This window comes from Polyergus mexicanus, unplaced genomic scaffold (genome assembly GCF_030449975.1).
Source record: "Polyergus mexicanus isolate NDT 795.1 unplaced genomic scaffold, iyPolMexi1.0 SCAF_10, whole genome shotgun sequence".
NCBI lineage: Eukaryota > Metazoa > Arthropoda > Insecta > Hymenoptera > Formicidae > Polyergus > Polyergus mexicanus.
In genome coordinates this window covers 4659089-4677911 of record NW_027223330.1, presented here as the reverse complement: position 1 = coordinate 4677911, position 18823 = coordinate 4659089, and the positions used below count along the sequence as shown (strand labels likewise).

The 18823-nt window shown below is 43.3% G+C and overlaps 1 protein-coding gene across 1 annotated transcript; it reads left to right on the top strand.

Moving 5' to 3' along the window:
* Nucleotides 1–584: 584 nt before the first annotated feature.
* LOC138937235 (uncharacterized) lies at nucleotides 585–18548 on the top strand. The gene is made up of 3 exons (XM_070303274.1): nucleotides 585–648; nucleotides 927–1147; nucleotides 17924–18548. Exons 1-3 carry the CDS (start codon nucleotides 624–626, stop codon nucleotides 18143–18145), a joined length of 468 nt encoding a protein of 155 aa, XP_070159375.1. The 5' UTR covers nucleotides 585–623; the 3' UTR covers nucleotides 18146–18548.
* The last annotated feature ends 275 nt before the right edge of the window (nucleotides 18549–18823 follow it).

The window sequence follows — 18823 nt, the reverse complement described above, 5'->3', positions numbered from 1 at the left end:
GACTGTCGCCTTGTCGTTTCGCTACTCTATATACCGTTGTTGATGGTATTCTAATAGCGAGATTTCGGTTTTCTCAAGTTGCCGCCTTGCGGTTAGGTATTTGACTACCTGAGCTGTTGTGCACGTGCTTATCGCGTGTTCTTCTTCCTGCACGTGGCACGTGATTAGCTCGTGGTTCTTCATCCTGCGCGCGGCACGTGATTAGCGTGTGGTCCTTGTTGTGCGCGCGGCACGTGATTAGCGCGTGGACCTTTCTCTCGTGAGTATTTCGCGCGCCTTATACGGCATGCGCTTATACTCAGTGGTGGATTATCCGCCACAGTATTATTTTAATCAGTAAAATATCATTAATTCATTGTAATTCTTTCCGAATCAATAAATACGAGAAACAAAAATTGTATAGTAACGATATATAACGCGAGAGATTATAGATAAAGCGAGCCTTGCGAGCGAGACTTCGGAACTCTTTCATGTTAGCTATCTCGCTTGCTCCTTATTCGCTCTCTCTCTCTCTCTCTCTTGATACTGTGAACCATGTGGCAACGGCGCACGTGCTCGGAATCGGTCCGAACATCATCATTTGTCTCGAGATCGTCCACCGTCCACCACACGGAAGACGGAAGATGAAGCCGACAAAGCTGAGACAAAGTAAGTACAATACTTTATCTTATTATAAATGTATATTTAATTAACATTATTAGAGCTATATATTATTGAAATTTGTGTATCGTATACATATATAACGCTACATAAATTACAATAATGTAAACTGATAATGTAAAAATTCTTTTTCTATATTTTTTTTCTCTCCTTTTTCTCTTATATATTCTCTTTTATTCCTCTGTAAATAAAACATAAAGACACAAAGTAAAGAGAGAATATACTATTTATTTTCTTTATTAGATTAATATATTTTTTTTTTTCAGCCCGAAGTACAACTAGCCTGCCGGACCATAGGGCTGCCGGGTTATCGGCCACGACGACAGCAACGATGCCGGCCGGGGCAGCGACGGGCGGAGCGGCGATGGCCGTGTCCACGACGGCCGGGGCCAGGACAGCGACGGCGACGGCGACGACGACGACGACGGCGACGTCGCCGTTCCAAAGAGGACAGTTCCTCTCCGAAAAAGAGCACAACAAAAGGAAGGTTAGTTAAAATTAGACCAAAAGTATATGTAAATATAATATTGACATCGATTGATGCAATCAAATACATATGTATATGAATGCGAGTATGTATCTGATGTGATGCTAATAATGACGGCAATAATTAATCCAATAATACTGTTGTAAATCTTTTTCTTGGTTAGCTGCTACATAAAGACAAATTTGTTGTGTTATTTTTGCATAGTTACATACATGTATACATGTATGCAATTAATTAAAAACAAGACAAAAAATTTATCTTTATGTAGCGGCTAACCAAGAAAAAGATTTACAACAGTATTATCGGATTAATTATTGCCGTCATTATTAGCATCACATCAGATACATACTCGCATTCATATACACATGTATTTGATTGCATCAATCGATGTCAATATTATATATATGTATATATATATAAATGTCTATTGCATGTTAATTTTATGAAACTGTTAAATGTATATATGTATATATATATATATATATATATATAATGGCTTTAAAGATACATGGTAATTATTTACTATGGACCCAGCTCCAATCACGTTGACCTTGATATATGTTGTCAAGGACTTGATCCTGAATAACTTTTTCTTATAACTTAATCGGCGGTCTCTTATAATTTTTGAGATATTTAAAGTTTAAGTTGGATTCGAAACGAAAATTTGGTTTAAGTTATACGACGTAATCCACACCAAATTTTTATTTTAAATAAGAAATAGGGTTAGGTTATATCTTCCGGAAGTGGAGCCCCCCCGCAGGGGGGGGGGCGGAACCCACTGTATCCATGCATATACTTTACAATGCAAAACGAGGTTCAGCCCAGAATTGTTGTGTGAATGGGAAAGTGTATGCGTGGATGTAGTGGGTTCCGTCTCCCCTGCTGGGGGATTCCACTTCCGGAAGATATAACCTAACCCAAACCTATTTCTGATTTAAAACTATGTTGTGCCCCCGGAGAGGCACGGTAGTTGGGATCGTTTGCCGGAAGGAATTTGGGAATTCGGGCTCCGCCTGAGAACTTTATTTAAATAATTCGGACACTTTCCACATTAAATAAATAGATTAATATCAGATTTATTTGTGGTTTGGTTTATTTACAATGTTCCCGCACTTTCGCTCGCGTCGCGTATCACGATAACGGTTATCTTAACGTGCGCGTGTCTAGAGTCGAGTTTCGGTCTCGAGACTCGCCTCTCGCTTCTTCGTGTATATTTCTGCCGACTGCGTGGCTATTTAATATTATAATAATTATTGATATTCGTTTTGACACTCGCGGTTGTTAGAGATATTACTCGCGTAAAGGAATAAAGATTGCCCGCGTAATATTAATTAATGATCAAGACTGCCCGCGTAATATTAATGGTAAAGACTGCCCGCCGTTCGTTAGCGGTGGGCCTTTTTATTAACTCCCCTTGGTTTCCCAGGAGGGGATCGTTTAGCGACAAGACCATGCGTCGTGTCGCTCGATTTTGCGGCAAGATCCGGATGCAAGCTAAGGAGTTCTAAGTAGGACTTCTTTGCTTGCATTTTCGCAATTTCCTTTCTGCTTTTCGGTAGGACTTCTACGTTGCATTTTCGCAACATCCTTATTCCGCGTGCCATGGTTTCCGCGTTTTCGTAATGGGTGATTGCGCGGTCGCTCGGGCTTCGCGCGTGGCTCGCGTTGTCAGCGCTTCGTTCGGTCAACGTTCGTAACGTGATCTGTATTCGCGTTACACGTTGAGCAATATCTTATTGTATAAAATAATATCTCTCTAAAATAATATGTATCTAATAATTCGTATATAGCCTTCTCGGGCTATAACATCCCTCCCCTGTAAAAAAAAGAAAAACGGAGGTGTAAAAGTGACGTTTTTCGCAAAACAAACTTATTTTAAAAATTATTTTTTCTTATTCTAATGTACAACATTTTTCCCGTATATAATATGAATATAATCGTTTCTTATTTTAATTTTCTATAAATTGTTTCAATTTATTTGTATGCATGCGAACCGCTTTTCTTCCTTTCTTAATTGTATAATTCACGTCCGAATTTTTCTCGATTATTACGTACGGTCCGGTCCATAGGGATTCAAGTTTCTTAGATCGTCCGCGTCGGAGCGTCTCGTGTACTAATACCTTGTCTCCGACTTTAAATTTGATTTCTCTAGTACCTTTGTCGTACTGTTTTTTGGCTTTAATTTTTTCTTCTTTAATATGCTCTTTTGCGAGCTGACTCGTTGCCCTTAATCTTTCTTTCAATTCTTGCGCGTAATCGTCGTAATTGTATGTCGGTTTAGGCGGTCTCGTCAGTGACGTAGGTAAATCCGCTTGGTGCTGTATGCGGCGTCGTGTTATACGTAAACATTGCGAACGGTATCCATTCGTCCCAGTCTGTCTGGTCTTCGTTTATGTAGTGTCTTAAATATTCTGCTAATGTTCGATGCGATCGTTCTAACGCGCCATTACTTTCCGGATGATAGGCAGTTGTTTGTATTTTATTTATTTTTAATAATTTACATGTATTTTTAAATATGTCGCTGAGGAAATTTGTGCCTTGATCCGTTAAAATTTTTTCCGGTATTCCGTGTTCAAGTACAATTTTTGTAACGAATTCTTTACTGACCGTGTTCGCTTCTTGGTTTGGAATCGGTATCGCTTTGCTGAATTTCGTTAAATTGTCTTGGAATGTTAAAAGATATTTATTTCCGTTTGTTGTAACTGTTAGCGGTCCTACAATATCTAACGCGCATTTTTCGAAAGGTTTAGTAGGCGTATCCGTAATTATTAACGGTACTTTATTTTTTCGCGATAATTTATTTTTCTGGCACAATTCGCATTTTGCGATGTATTTTTCTACATCTTTCGTTATTCCTGGCCAATTATAATTTAGGCGGATTCTTTTTATCGTGCGTTCAACTCCTTGATGTCCTCCTGTGGGTGCATCATGATATTCATACAATATCTGTTTCTTGTCTTCCTCTGTGTATATTTTTTCTTCGTCGGAGTTTGTTTCTTCTTCTATTGCGAGGATTTCTCGTTCTTCCTCTTCTATTTTATGCGCTTCTCTTGTTACATTGCGGCTCAGTGCATCGGCGTTTGCGTTCGCTCGTCCGGCCTTATGAATGATTTCATAATCATATTCTTCGAGTTTTAATCTCCATCGGATTAATCTTGATCCGGGATCATTCACATTAAATAACCAGATTAATGGTTTGTGGTCGGTTACGATTTTAAATTTCGTACCGTATATGTATGGCCTAAAATGTTTTACAGCCCATACAATTGCTAGTAATTCCTTCTCTGTTGTATTGTAATTCTGCTCCGCTCGCGATAAAACTCTGCTGGCGTAAGCAATTAGTCGGTCATTACCTACTTTTCCTTGTGACAATACTGCTCCGATTGCATAGTCGGAAGCATCAGTGGTCACTATGAATTCTTGATTGAAATCTGGATACATTAGCACTGGCGCTGTCATTAATCTTTCTTTTAGTATTTCGAAAGCATTTTGCTGTTCCATAGTCCACTCGAATTTTTCCGTTTTCTTCGTTAGTTTCGTCAGTGGCTTGGCTATTTTTGAAAAATCCTCTATGAATTTTCTGTAGTATCCGGCTAGTCCTATGAAAGATTGTATATCTTTTACTTTCTTCGGCGTCGGAAATTCTTTTATCGCGGTTAGCTTTGACGGGTCCGGAGATATTCCATTCTCCGAAATAATGTGACCTAGATAAATTACTTCTTTGCGCAAAAACTCGCATTTATCTGGTTGCAATTTTAGATTATTTTCTCGGAGTCTCTGTAGTACTTCCTTAAGTCTTCTATTGTGGTCCTCTAGGCTCGATCCGTATATGACGATGTCGTCTAAATAAACTAGACATTTAAGTCCTTGCATTCCTGTTAGAATTGAATTCATTAATCTCTGGAATGTTGCTGGCGCATTTTTCAATCCAAATGGCATTCTATTAAATTCATAGTGTCCGTAGGGCGTTGAAAAAGCTGTCTTTTGTTTATCTTGCTCAGCCATCGGTATCTGGTGATATCCTGACGCTAAGTCTAGTGTAGTAAAATATTTAGCGTTTCCTAGCTGGTCCAGTATATCGGTGATATTGGGCAGTGGAAATGAATCGCCTATTGTTAAATCGTTTAGCTTCCGAAAATCTACTACTACTCGGAGCTTAGGTTTTCCGGATGCGTCGGCCTTTTTTGGTACCACCAATAAGGGTGCGTTCCATTGACTCGCGCTTGTTCTGATTATGCCATTTTTTAGCATTTCTTGCACTTGTTTATTTACTTCCGTCTTGTGCTTCTCGGGAAGACGATACGGTCTCGTGTTCACCGGCGAGGTGTCGGCGCGCGTGTTTATCTCGTGCTCTACCGTCGCGGTGCACGTCAGTGGTTCTCCGTCCAACTGAAATGTATCGTAATATTCTTCGCATATCCGTAGGAGTGCCTGTTTTTCTTCCGTATTTAAATGTTGCGTGCGTAGTAATTGTCATATTTGTCCGTGTCTCGAGTTAGTATACTTAAAATTTTTTCTTGCTTGTATCGTGTGTATCTTGGATTCGATTTCGCGTTCTATGTCTTCGAGTGTGACGTTCGGCGTTTGTATCTCGACTTCCGTATCGGTTGTATTTATGATACTAACGGGACAAGTATAATCCTTCGGTTCTACTAAGCAGTTTCCAAGGTAGATTCCTGGAGCTGTTTCCTCTGCTCGTACTATTCCTATCCGATTTTGCTTTGTTATCGCTTTTACGATGGTTTCGCTGCGCGGTTTTAGAATTGTTTTGTTAAACGTATGGAATCTTAGCACGGCGTCTCCTATTTTTAATTGATTTTGATTATAATCACAGGATACCGAATGTTGTCGAAGGAAATCGATTCCTATTATTCCTTCATATTCTATCGGAATGTCGTCTCTTACAACGTAAAATGCATGTTTTACCTTGTGATTGTCCATTTTAATAGTGGCGTACATTTTTCCTATGGTGTGTACTTTATGTCCGGTTATGCCTGTGAGCGCGATTTTATCTTCGTGTGTCAATGCGTTGTCCTTTAAATGTTTCAATTTTATTAGTGAGATGGTCGATCCTGAATCGTACAACATCTGTATTTTTTCGTTTTTCACTTGTCGCATTGGTAATGTTATTAGCAATAAGTCCGTCTTTTTCTTCGCACGTGGCATATCTTTAATATGCGTAACGCGATACTCAGATGCAGGTCGCGGTTGTCTCTTTCTCGCTTCCTCCTGCTCGTCTTCGCTGCTGCTACTTGCGCTATCGGCGTTTCTGTTTTGTTGTCGCGGTTTCTTTCGATCGCGTATATTTTCGTCGCGTGTTTTTTGCTGATTTCCGACTTTTAGTTTATTTGTATTGTTTTTCGGTTTTCCTTTTAGACTCCAGCATTCGTCGCGGCTGTGTCCTGTTCTTTTGCAATGCGAGCAGTATTTATTTATCGCGTTTATTCGCGAGGGTTTTTCCGGCTTCGGGAGCGCGTATCGGCTGCTACGGCAATCGCGTCCGAAATGTCCGTTTTTTCCGCATTTAAAGCATTGCGATGTCGGATTTCGACTATTTCGCGAGTAACTAAATTCGGTTTTATTTTTATTAGCAAAACCACTCGTTCTCGCTGTTCCCGGTCTGAGTTTTTCTTTGGCGCTCGCGCCCGTTATCGCTTCTTGGAGCGTCGTATATCGCTGCGCGCGTACGAGCACTTGTAATTCGTCGTGTAACCCGATTTGGAAATTTATTAATGCCTGCGCCTGGATTGTCTGTTGAATCGTGCGTTTGGATAATGCGGAATGCTCTTGTCCTTCGATCATTGAATCGTATAATTTCATCGCTAGTAGATCAACGCGTTGTCCGAAAGCGTACGCAGTTTCATTCGGCTTTTGTTTTAGCGAGTTGAATTCGATCTGTAAATGTGTCGTGCTTTGTTTCGACTGGTAACAAGTCTCGAGTTGCTGCTTTAATTCGTCGAACGTTTGTATATCTCGCGTCTCAAAGTCCTGCATCGCTTTCCCTTTTAATTTTGTAAATAAGATTGCTTGAATTAACGATTCTTCGTCTGCGGGGTTTATGTTCTGAACAGCGTATTTGCACGCGTTTAAAAATTCTTGCAGTTTATGTCGCGAGGTTCCGTCGAACTCGGGGATCATCATTCTCGCTTCCTTTAATGGTAGATAATTCGGGGCGACGCTTCGTCGATTTCTGATATCGCGTCCCGTTCGCCCATATGTCGTTTCAAACGCATTACTATCGTTTTCCCTGCTAATGTCTGTATGACGGGGTAATTGCGCGTCCGCGCTCTCTAATCGCGTTACTCGTATGTTTAACGAATGGATGTCCGCGCGTATTTCATTTAAAATGTGGATTATCTGTGTATAATCTCCTTTTTCTTCGCGGTTTCTCTCGTGGGGCGGTGTGTGATCCGCCTCCACTATATTTCGGTCCATTTGGTGAATGGATCGTCGCATTCTTTCTATTTCCTCGTCTACCGCGCTTTGTGGCAGGTTCGCGGGAGTGTTTTCTCGCGGATTTCGCGATTCGGCCATATTACTTTCTTGTTGGCTATAAATTTCTTCCGGATCGAATAGATCGCTTTCGTAGGAAGTTAATGAAAATTCGCGCCGTAGGGATACTCTACTTGGAGTTCTACTAATATACGGTCGCGTACGTCTAGTCTCGCGTTGAGTGTCGTCAGTGGGGTCAGTCGTATTACGCGGGAATAGGCTTTCGTCAAAATTGTTAAACGGAAATTCGCGTTCTGTGACGACGTTTTCCGGTAACTCGGGCACGCTTTCGCTCGAGTATTGAGTTTCTAAGTTTTTTCGCGCGTTATAAATATTTTCTCGCGGTGTTAATCTTAATTGAATCGCTCGTCGGGCTGGTTCGCTCAGTAACCACGATCGGTTCGCTATCGGTTTCGGTATATTCGAACCTTCCGACATTCACGCAATTAATTATTAAATTTTTTCGGACTTACAATAGTATAACGGCTCGCATGATCGCTCGCTGTGTCAGTAGGTTGCTGACGCTGCAGTCCTTCGCTCGGCGGCTGATACGGCTGACGATGCTCGTCGTACGGCGGTCGTTGTCCGGCGTCGGTGCGTTGTCTGTAGAGTTATCGTAGGTCGCGATGCTTGGCGGCTCACGTTTCTGCTACAGCTGTTGTGGCGATGCTCGTTCTGTTGTCCGTGCGGTGTCTTCCGTTGATTGTAGTTTCCGTCAGCTTACGTTTTACGTGTGCTGGCGTGCCTGTCCTGTTTACACTCTGGGTGCTTTGCAGGTCTTGGGGAAGGCTTAGCTGCTGCTTCCGTCCGTCAACTTCAATTGAATTGATTGTTGGCGTGCCCGCTTTTTAACACAACCGTGTCTTTTGCAGGTCTTGCTTAGTTCTGGCGATGCCCCGGCAGATCCCACCGCTGCCACCAAATTATGTTGTGCCTCCGGAGAGGCACGGTAGTTGGGATCGTTTGCCGGAAGGAATTTGGGAATTCGGGCTCCGCCTGAGAACTTTATTTAAATAATTCGGACACTTTCCACATTAAATAAATAGATTAATATCAGATTTATTTGTGGTTTGGTTTATTTACAATGTTCCCGCACTTTCGCTCGCGTCGCGTATCACGATAACGGTTATCTTAACGTGCGCGTGTCTAGAGTCGAGTTTCGGTCTCGAGACTCGCCTCTCGCTTCTTCGTGTATATTTCTGCCGACTGCGTGGCTATTTAATATTATAATAATTATTGATATTCGTTTTGACACTCGCGGTTGTTAGAGATATTACTCGCGTAAAGGAATAAAGATTGCCCGCGTAATATTAATTAATGATCAAGACTGCCCGCGTAATATTAATGGTAAAGACTGCCCGCCGTTCGTTAGCGGTGGGCCTTTTTATTAACTCCCCTTGGTTTCCCAGGAGGGGATCGTTTAGCGACAAGACCATGCGTCGTGTCGCTCGATTTTGCGGCAAGATCCGGATGCAAGCTAAGGAGTTCTAAGTAGGACTTCTTTGATTGCATTTTCGCAATTTCCTTTCTGCTTTTCGGTAGGACTTCTACGTTGCATTTTCGCAACATCCTTATTCCGCGTGCCTTGGTTTCCGCGTTTTCGTAATGGGTGATTGCGCGGTCGCTCGGGCTTCGCGCGTGGCTCGCGTTGTCAGCGCTTCGTTCGGTCAACGTTCGTAACGTGATCTGTATTCGCGTTACACGTTGAGCAATATCTTATTGTATAAAATAATATCTCTCTAAAATAATATGTATCTAATAATTCGTATATAGCCTTCTCGGGCTATAACAACTAGACCCTCATGCAGGAGTTCACACACAAAACATAGAACGCATATGGCGTGATATTTGAAGTGGAATACCAAAATATGGAACTCGTGATTATCATTACATACATTATTTGGCTGAGTTTATATTTAAACGTAAATATCAATATTGTGAACGAATACGTAATTTTTTTGAAATAATGGCAACATTGTATCCCTTAAATGAAAACAGTACATTTGCAACTGTAGAATAAATAAAATTTTTGATTCCTGTGTGTACTGATTTTTTCTAATATTATATTAATTATGTACAGACCTTGTTTCACATTTAAATCAGGGTTCTGATGCAGATGGACCTTGTTTCTTGCGTGGAAATTACAAACTTATGTAAAAATTAATATTTTATTTTTCAAACTTTATTTGTTAATAACTTTTTAAGAAACAACGACCGCCGATTAAGTTATAAGGAAAAGTTACTCAGGATTATGTCCTTGACAACATATATCAAGGTCAACGTGATTGGAGCTGGGTCCGTTATAGTAAATAATTACCCTTTATTCTTACGTTTCGTTACGTTACGTTTTTCTTTCTGCGTTGCCGTAAGATTAGCTTATGTATCGCGTAAAGTAAGGTTCTCACGTGAGGTGGCGTAAGACGCTACGGCGAATATACGTGCGCTGGCCCTACCGCTTGATACGTATTATATGCGCATTTATACATTGTCTCTCACGGCGTATTTGCACACTCAAGCGAATAATCGTATATGAGCGCTGCAAACGCGCCTTGAGGGACAAACTCGCTTTGCGTGTGTGCGTGCGAGCATACGTACGTGAGAGTCTGAAATCTTATGATCATCATGATTATTATGATAATGATGAAGAACGAAAAATGTCACATTTCTGGTATACGATTATCATTCCTCAGGATTGACTACACCAATCTTATTCAAACTGGTCGAACAATCGAAAGCTTGCATCCACATTATATAAGAAAAGTGCCGTTAGATTTTGGATTAACGGTTTGGTTTCTGAGGGATTTTAATCAAAAATTTATTAGACGTAAAACTTCGGATAAGCTACTTGGTAGCGTCGCGGCTCCTGTACATAGGCAACATATGCAAACCGTTGACATTCTCCGTTTTTCTTATATACTTGGCATCGCGACGCTACTGCGTCGCTTGATATAAACAAAATTGTACACTTTATAAAATATATATTTAATTTACAGTAAATATATATATATAATTTTAATTTACAATAAATATATGTAATTTTTATTTACAAGAAATATACATGATTTTTATTTACAACGATATTTTGCATGTCGATGGTTTCGGGTACGATATACCGCTTATCATCGTACGGACTTAGAGCAATTTTTGTCTCACGAATAGTGTATACTATGTGAAATTTAGCTCTTATACAAGACTGCTGACGCGTCATTTTAATCTCTTCGTTCAAACATCGCGTGTAATCATCGAACGTTAACGTTCTCGCGACGACTCTTGACGCTTGTTACCTTTTTCATATCCTTCTTACCATCTACTCGCAACGCGTACATTTTTGCCCTAAGCCCGACGAATTCGGTCATGGTGGCGCCATTATCTTCATCCTTCATTAAACCCGGTATCTTTTTATTCGCGAGCGGTATACCGTACACATTGTCCACTGCATAATCGCTGGTATCGAGTCTGTCGATGTTGCGCTTTATATTCTCATATACATCTTCACACTCAATGTGATACATGAGACTGTCGGTGTCGGTGTACATGACTTTACATTTCTCTCGATACATAGGTACCATATAATCGTGGTGAAATTCGTACAAACATGTCTTGGATATGTCGAGTATACACATATCCACGTAGATTGGTTTATTAAATTTAACCTCGAGATTGCGCAATTCAACGGCGATCAGATTCTCCGAAAACACGCTTCTACTGTGCAAAGTTGGTTTTGTGATCATCGCCTCTGCACCATATCTTCCATCCCAATGTGTCACGAGCTTAATATTAATGTAATTGTGCACATTTTCCATCGTTTTGCCAAATACCGCATTATTCATTAATTTATATAAATTTTTTTCAAAATCATTTTTCGCTAGTGTTCGGAATTGTGTATTGAGTTCAATATATCTGCGAAGACATGGAGATTGCGAAAACTGTAATATTCGATGTATTTTTGTAACTCGAAGTCCGTGTCGCGTGTATTGGTTCAGGTTGCGATAATGTATGTAACGCTTCTTATCATATAGGATTGCGAGTAGTTTATCCTGCCGCTTACCAGGTGGTTTGTCGCGTGACTGGCAAAACGGTAGGTCGGTGTGCGCATCGTGAACCCGTTGGGGATACTCGAGATCCACTTCAAGGATATAGCCTATAGGCGAATCCAGCGCGATCGATCAAAATCGAATACGTCGTCGACCCATCGAAAATCTGCATAGGGCAATGGTTGATTGCCCATCCGTACAAATTATTTACATCAAAGTACATGAGGTACGATGAAGGTTTCGATGGATCGTACGACTGCATGTATTTATTATTAACATGTGCGTATTTGTTGGAATATTGACTCAAACCACCGCGTATTTCGCGTCCGATAAATAAAACCATATCGATATCTGTAAGCAATTCGAAGGTAATATTTGTATGCTTCAACATGGCACCCCACGTGTATCCGGGGAGAGTATAGTAATACGTCTGGTCGAGCCCATAACTTTTAATACAACTTTTGCGGAAATTTTCAAAAATGTCTGCTAATAACAAGACATCAATTTTGAGATACAAGTCGCTATATTCGCTCAGCGTTCAAATAGAGAACCGCTTCCAGACGTTTTCGGCGTGCGCGTAATCGCTCTCGGATATCGTGTCACCGGTCAAGGAACTGTAAAATGATTCGCGCGGTTGTAAACATGTATCTTGCAACCTGTCGCAGTCAATATATTCGTACAGAAAGACGCCCTTCCGTAATAAATTGAAATTGTCCTTCAGTAAATTTTGAAATTCAGATTTTAAAATTTTGAGTTCGTCTTCATTCAAGAATGATGCCAATTTATCGAGACGAAAGAAATTTATACGAATCGATAAAACGCAATTTAATATGATTTTTCGATTTCTCTTCTGCAAGTTTAACATTTTTGGTAAACGATATATATTTTTCTTTTGTTATCGGAAGTAACTCGATATCTTCTTCGAACGCCATAGCTATTTCCTTGATAATAAAGTGCGCATCGTAACCGGATAAATTATGAAAAACTATAGGAATGCAAAAAGAATCTTTATAATTTAAATTACAATTTGAATGCGCCGGATCTCTATATCACCCGGTGAGATGGCAATAATCGCATAGGCAAGTATCATTTTGTACGAATTGTTTCTCGCATATGTGGCAATGCGTCGCGTTGTGAAATTTTTCCTATTCATCGGGTGTTAAATTTAAAACCATGACATGCACTTGATACCGCGACGAGCATGATACGTGGATGACGAATCGTCGTAGCAATGTACATAATAAGCAATACTAAGTACTTTATGGTGTTGGTAATTTCTCTCTTCCTCCGTCTTCTCCAAAACGCACTCCAAGTTGGCATACACGACGAAAGGAATCCACTCTGTCCGGTTATAGTTGTTAAATATGAGCCACTTGTCCTTATCGCTCGGTAATTGGATAGCACACTCGTTCATCTCTTGATAGTTCACCGTATGTGATTGTAACTTGTCGTTCGAGCCAAAGTAGTGCAAACATTTGTAAAAAGAAATAATTTTTTATTTTTTGTTCATTTATTTCTACAATATATTTTATTAAATATATACGTACCGATCGCAGATATATTTCTTATGCTCTTTTTTGCTGAATTGCGAGCTCACGAGTCTGAATAGATTTTTGATCCACGCGAAGTATCCAACGTTGTTGTCTTCCACGTACAGCAAGTTGACATGTTTGTCTCTTTTTAGCTCGCTAAGACGTATCGGGACAATAATCTTTTCCTCGATACTATATACATTGATTGAGATATTGTTGGCAAATCCGTATTTTTTAATTTAGTTCACAGTCACCGGAAACTCAATGTCCAGGAGATTCAATACTGTCGTATAATGAGGATATGAAGATACTCAATAAACATAACTTTCATCTGGATGTAGAGCGGCGACCACAGACCACGCAAAACACGCATTATCATTTAGATTGCACATTGATCACCGCTCTTTTCATTATTATCGCCCGCGATAATTTTATATGACATCCCGCGCGCAAAGGATTATATTTATTTATATTCACAGTTAAATCAAGTATTCGCGACAATGCCCACCCGCTATCGCATTCTTGAAATTCTTCGAGCAGTAGGATAATTAGGTTGGTTTCGAGCTCACATAGTTCCATGAGCGCGAGAGAGAAGTCCGTGAGAGAGAAAAGGACAGAGATATGCCTAGAAAGAGATAGAGAGATAGCCGAGAGGAGTTGTGGGGGCCGAGAGGGGAAATGGGGGAGGGACGTAGGACGAGACGGGAAGCGCGGCCGGGGGGGAAAGCGTGGCGAGAGGAGAGGGGGGTCGGGGGCGCAGCGGGTACGAGTCGACGAGATCACCCGGGAGATGGCGCTCGGGTCGATCGGGGGGTCGCGGTTCCTCCCCGACTCGACCTTGACGCGACTCGTTCTTTAGGGACGCGCGCTGCTTCTAGCGCGCAATCCGTTATCGCGATTCTTTAAGAACGCGCGCCGCTTCTAGCGCGCGATCCGCGAGCGGACGCCGAGTATTCGGCGTCGAGGGGGACGGAGGATCGTCGGAGAGCGGTCGAACGGAGAGAGGAGCGTTCCTCATCGCGCTCCTCTTTTCGCGGCGCGCATTAGCGGCGATACGAGCGTTTTTTATCGCTCGAGCGAGACGGCGGATCTTCGGAAGGTCGTGGAATAAAGAGACATCGTCGTTCTAGCGAGAGAGGAGGAGCGTTTTTATTGTTTCCTTTTACAATATTTTTAATATATTAATAATACAATATTTTATATATTAATAACGCGATAATACGAGTACGCGGATAAAAGCGTATGACGATTCCCCGAAGAGCAGAGCCTGCAGTTCGCAATCGATCAGATCGTTGCGGTCGAAATTATCGCTCTTCTGTATCATCGCGGAAATAAGCGCCGTATTGCGAGCGCCTGCCGCGATGTTGAGGAAACGAGTCAGCTTGTCCACGCGCGCGGTTAAACCGCTTAAAGATGCAACGATGCGGTTGACGCAAAGTTCCAGATTTAATATAGTTACGACGGTGCTCTTCGAGCCAGATGAACCTTGGGCGTTTCGAGACGGCGTATTCGGAGATTGTTGAGTTTGCCGAATCGTAGCGTCAACTGTCCGATGTATATCGGCGCCGGAGGGCGCGCCTCGTCGCGCTCGTCGGAGCGAAAGTGCGACAGAAGCGTGGATCGTAGATCGAGCAGTTCCTTCCACGTATCCGGCGTTAGCGAGATCTCCTTGCCGTGGCAATCTCCGAAGACGCTTTCCACGAAAGAGGGTCGGTTGACGTTAACGCTGACTTCCAGATGTTTGTACGCGGTTTTGGTCAATGGATAGCGTCTTCCTAAGATTCTGAGCGGTCGCGCGATCGAGACGTCCGCGTCGCGTCTCGGCGTCCGATCGCGATCTCGTCTGAAAATAGACGCTGGCGATGAGAGAAACGGTACTAGTGGATTATTAGTTCGAATAAACGTTTAATAGTCTTACCCATTGTCCTTTTTACCTTTTTTAGCGTATTCCGCGCTATCTTCGCGGTCTCGCTCGGTTAGCCTCGATCGATCGTCGAACGAGTGTTGCTGCTGCGGTTGCCCCCCCCCCCCCCCCATTGTCGCGTACATCATCGCTCGTTCTTTCTCGCTCGTTAGCTTCGGCGTTCTCCGTCAATAATGAAGCGCTTAACGGATGGATGGTCTTTATATACTCGCGTAGAGATCGCTTCTTCCCCTTTCGCGCGTTTCCTCTCTTATATTCTATTTTTAAAAAATGACGGCGGGATCGTTCTAGTCGTTCTCTTCGTCGATTTTCTCTCTCTCGGTCGCGTCGCCGAGGAAAGGACCCGCCGAGGTTACGATATTCGTGAATTCGTTGAAGGCGTAGAACTGACGTTTGGCGAAAAAATATAGATTACCATCGATGTATCGGAAGGCCGACGTTATCGCGGACGGAATTCCGGGAAATATATCTGTTAACGAAGTGTGTCTAACGACTATCATGTGACACTCGTCGATCTCCGCGACCTTATCATCGTCGTAGATAGGTTCGATCCGTGTGCGTATTTATCGCTGCGTTTATCTTAACATTTTGAGGAAGTCCAATATCGTGGAGATATCTCGGCCAACCCGATTTTAGCTTAAGGCTAGGATATTCAGCGAGGTAGATCGAATCGTCCGCGAATAGCGCGAGATCGCCCGAGGGTCTTCGATACGCGGCGGATAGGCGCGTGAAATTCGCCGGAAGAAACGTCGCGTAATCCGTGAGTGTCATGGATCTACCGTAGCGTCTCTCGGTCACGTCGACCGACCACACGTTGCAGCAATTAGCTATGTACAATCGGTGATTCATTATCAGCGCGGCGTCCACGCGCCACAACGCGCAGAGATCCGCGCGCGCTGGATCGGTCGGCGCGACGCTCGTCGTCGCGGGCGCCGCGGTGGTCGCGAGAGTTGCGGTGCTCGCGGGAGTCGCCGTCGGATAGTTTCCATCGTCGTGAGATCCGTACAAATTCTGTATAGCGAGAACTTCCTCTATGCTCAGCTTAACCGGAAATTGATTCTCGATGTCGGGTATATACGGGAACATTATAGAGTCATTGCGCATGCTGTGCTGTAGACCCAACGCGTGGCCGATCTCGTGCGTTAGCGTTTGCAGCAGGTGATGCGTGTCGGGAGGATTCTTGTTTAGATGCACGTGCCACGGTTCCGAATCGTTGACGTGTATCTCCGACGTGAAGTCGGTCGCTCCAGAGGGAAAGAATGCGTGAGCTAGGGCTCCCCCCGGACCGTCAAAGGTCGCCGGGTAAACGCCGACGTTCCGGCGATTCGCGTAAGTGTACGCGCCCGTTCGATACGATATCAGTATATCGGGGCGTAGAGGGTCGCGCGCGAAGGTTAGCGACAAATTCTCCGCCCATAACGCAAACGCCGCTTCGACCGTTCGCGAGATTTCCTCGCTAGCCACCTGAAAATTCCACGTGAGACGCGTTTTCGGCCATTTTTGCGCGATTGGGCTATACGTGCGGTCCGCGAGACCGCATCGTGGTTTGCGCATAAGGCAAAGCGTAACGGCGTCTAACGCACCGTTTCTCGACAATTGATAGTATTCCTGAAACAGCGATAGCGCGCGATGCAGAGACGTCGCGTTATCGGACGACAGCGATTCCCCGTCGTCCTTCAGAAAACCGTACGCGCGCAGGAAACGGAGCGTCTCGATCTTCTCCGAGTCGAAGGAAGCGGCGACCGTCGTGGCGACGAGCATCGTCGCTAGAACGAGAAGAGCCGTCCTCGCGTTAGTCATCATGCGGAGCGGGGAAAGACGCGGGAAACTATCGAGAGACGCCGGGCGCGATTGATTCGCGTGTTCCGCGAGACGCCTATTTTTATCGTCGACGAATTTGACGCGGGTGGGAGAGGGGGAAATGCGTCGACGATTCGTTCGAGGGAGAGTCGCGATCCGCTTCGATTAGAGAAACGCGCCCCTTTCGACGACGTGCGAACGCTGGTCGAGCGTTCGGAATGCGCGTTATCTAGCGAACGCTCGAGTTCCTCTCGCGATTTTACTTTTTCGTTATTTCTATTTTTATTATTCGTTTGTCCCCTAAGAAGGACACTCGACGAGCGATTAGAGAAACGTACCTCTTCCGACGACGATAAACGTTCGCCGAGTATTCGGGATGCGTGTTATCTAGCGGGCGCTCGAGTTCCTCTTATCGCGTTATTTTTTTATTATTTTCCTCTAAAATCTATTTTTATTATTTTCCTCTATAATCTATCTTTATTACTCGTTCGTCTCCGCTCGAGTCGAGCGATTAGAGGAGTAGTCGCGGAAGAAAGACGCGGCGCGATCGATAAATCGTACCGCGGCATTCGCGCGTCGATCTTTATAAACGCGAGATCGTTTCGAGAAGCGTCAAAGTATTCTCGCTCGCGAGATAGCGAAGCGACGAGGCGACGAAACGCGAAATGACGGGGTGCGAAGTAGCGCGAGTTAAAATCGGTCACGAACTGTTCGATATGGAACGAATCGAGCAGATAATTAACGCGGCCGATTAATGTAAACAGTGATTTAATCGCGATAAAGTCCTACGTTCTGGGAGACCTCGCCTTGGATCTGCGCGTGGAGGCGCAAGGTGTTATCGATAACAGTCCGGATTCGTTTAGACTCGCCTTTCCGTTGAACGGAGACATAGATATCGCGCGTTTAATGTAAATATTTGATCGGGATTTTTTATAATACTTTTAATAATTCTTTTAATAACTCTTTTAATAACTTTTTTACTTTTGTATTTTAGACAAGAAATAGAGGGCTGCATAAGAACGGCGCGAGAATCGCTTTACAATTTAATTACCAGGACGAGGACTATGCTCGCGCAGGCGCAAAGCGTTCATTGCGCGTTGCGCGACACTCGCCGACGCGACATCGCGCGAGTCCCCGAGCGGTTCGAGTTTCGCGAGCGCGATTTCGCCGTCCCCGAGTTAATCGACCGGCTTCGCGAGCGCGACACCGACGTTAGGCGAGTCGTTGCATCGCCGATCGACGAGGAGCCGAAATCGCGGCCGATCGGCGAGGAGCCCGAATCGCGGCCGATCGACGAGAAGCCCGAATCGCGGCCGATGGAGGACGAGGCCGAACCGGCGACGGTCCGGCGCGGGTAAATCGCGGGCGGATATACGATTGGTGCGTTACGAGCCCGAATCGCAGCCGTTCGACGTGTAGTAACTTTATGCGTTAATAAAATTTGATTTTTGTCCATACTTACATATCTCGTGTATCGCATGCGCGCGCATTTGTAAGATGTGATTTTTACAAATAAACGCTATATGTTAAACGAAGCACCGATTCTTTACGCTTCTCTTTCCTTCTCCCATATCCTCTCGCTCTCGCGCTTCTCGTAGTAAGCGTCGGCGTTATCCTTTCGCGCCTCTTGTAGTAAGCGTCGGCACTCTCTTATCGCGGAAGGATACGCGTTCGCGATAAAAATAGCGTTCGTTTAATATGTAGAGATAAAGCTATTTTAGAAAAATACGTTTAATATAAAATATGTATAATAAAATATGTAGAACTAAAGTTATTTTAGAAAAATACGTTTAATATAAAATATGTATAATAAAATATGTAGAGATAAAGCTATTTTAGAAAAATACGTTTAATATAAAATATGTATAATACAATATGTATAATACAATATGTA

Bases quoted from the DNA above. Each gene is read 5' to 3' on its own strand.
- LOC138937235 (XM_070303274.1), top strand. From the start codon at position 624: ATGAAGCCGACAAAGCTGAGACAAA. The intron at 649-926 runs GTAAGTACAATA...TTTTTTTTTCAG, and splicing joins GCCGACAAAGCTGAGACAAA to CCCGAAGTACAACTAGCCTG. The intron at 1,148-17,923 runs GTTAGTTAAAAT...TTTGTATTTTAG, and splicing joins AAGAGCACAACAAAAGGAAG to ACAAGAAATAGAGGGCTGCA.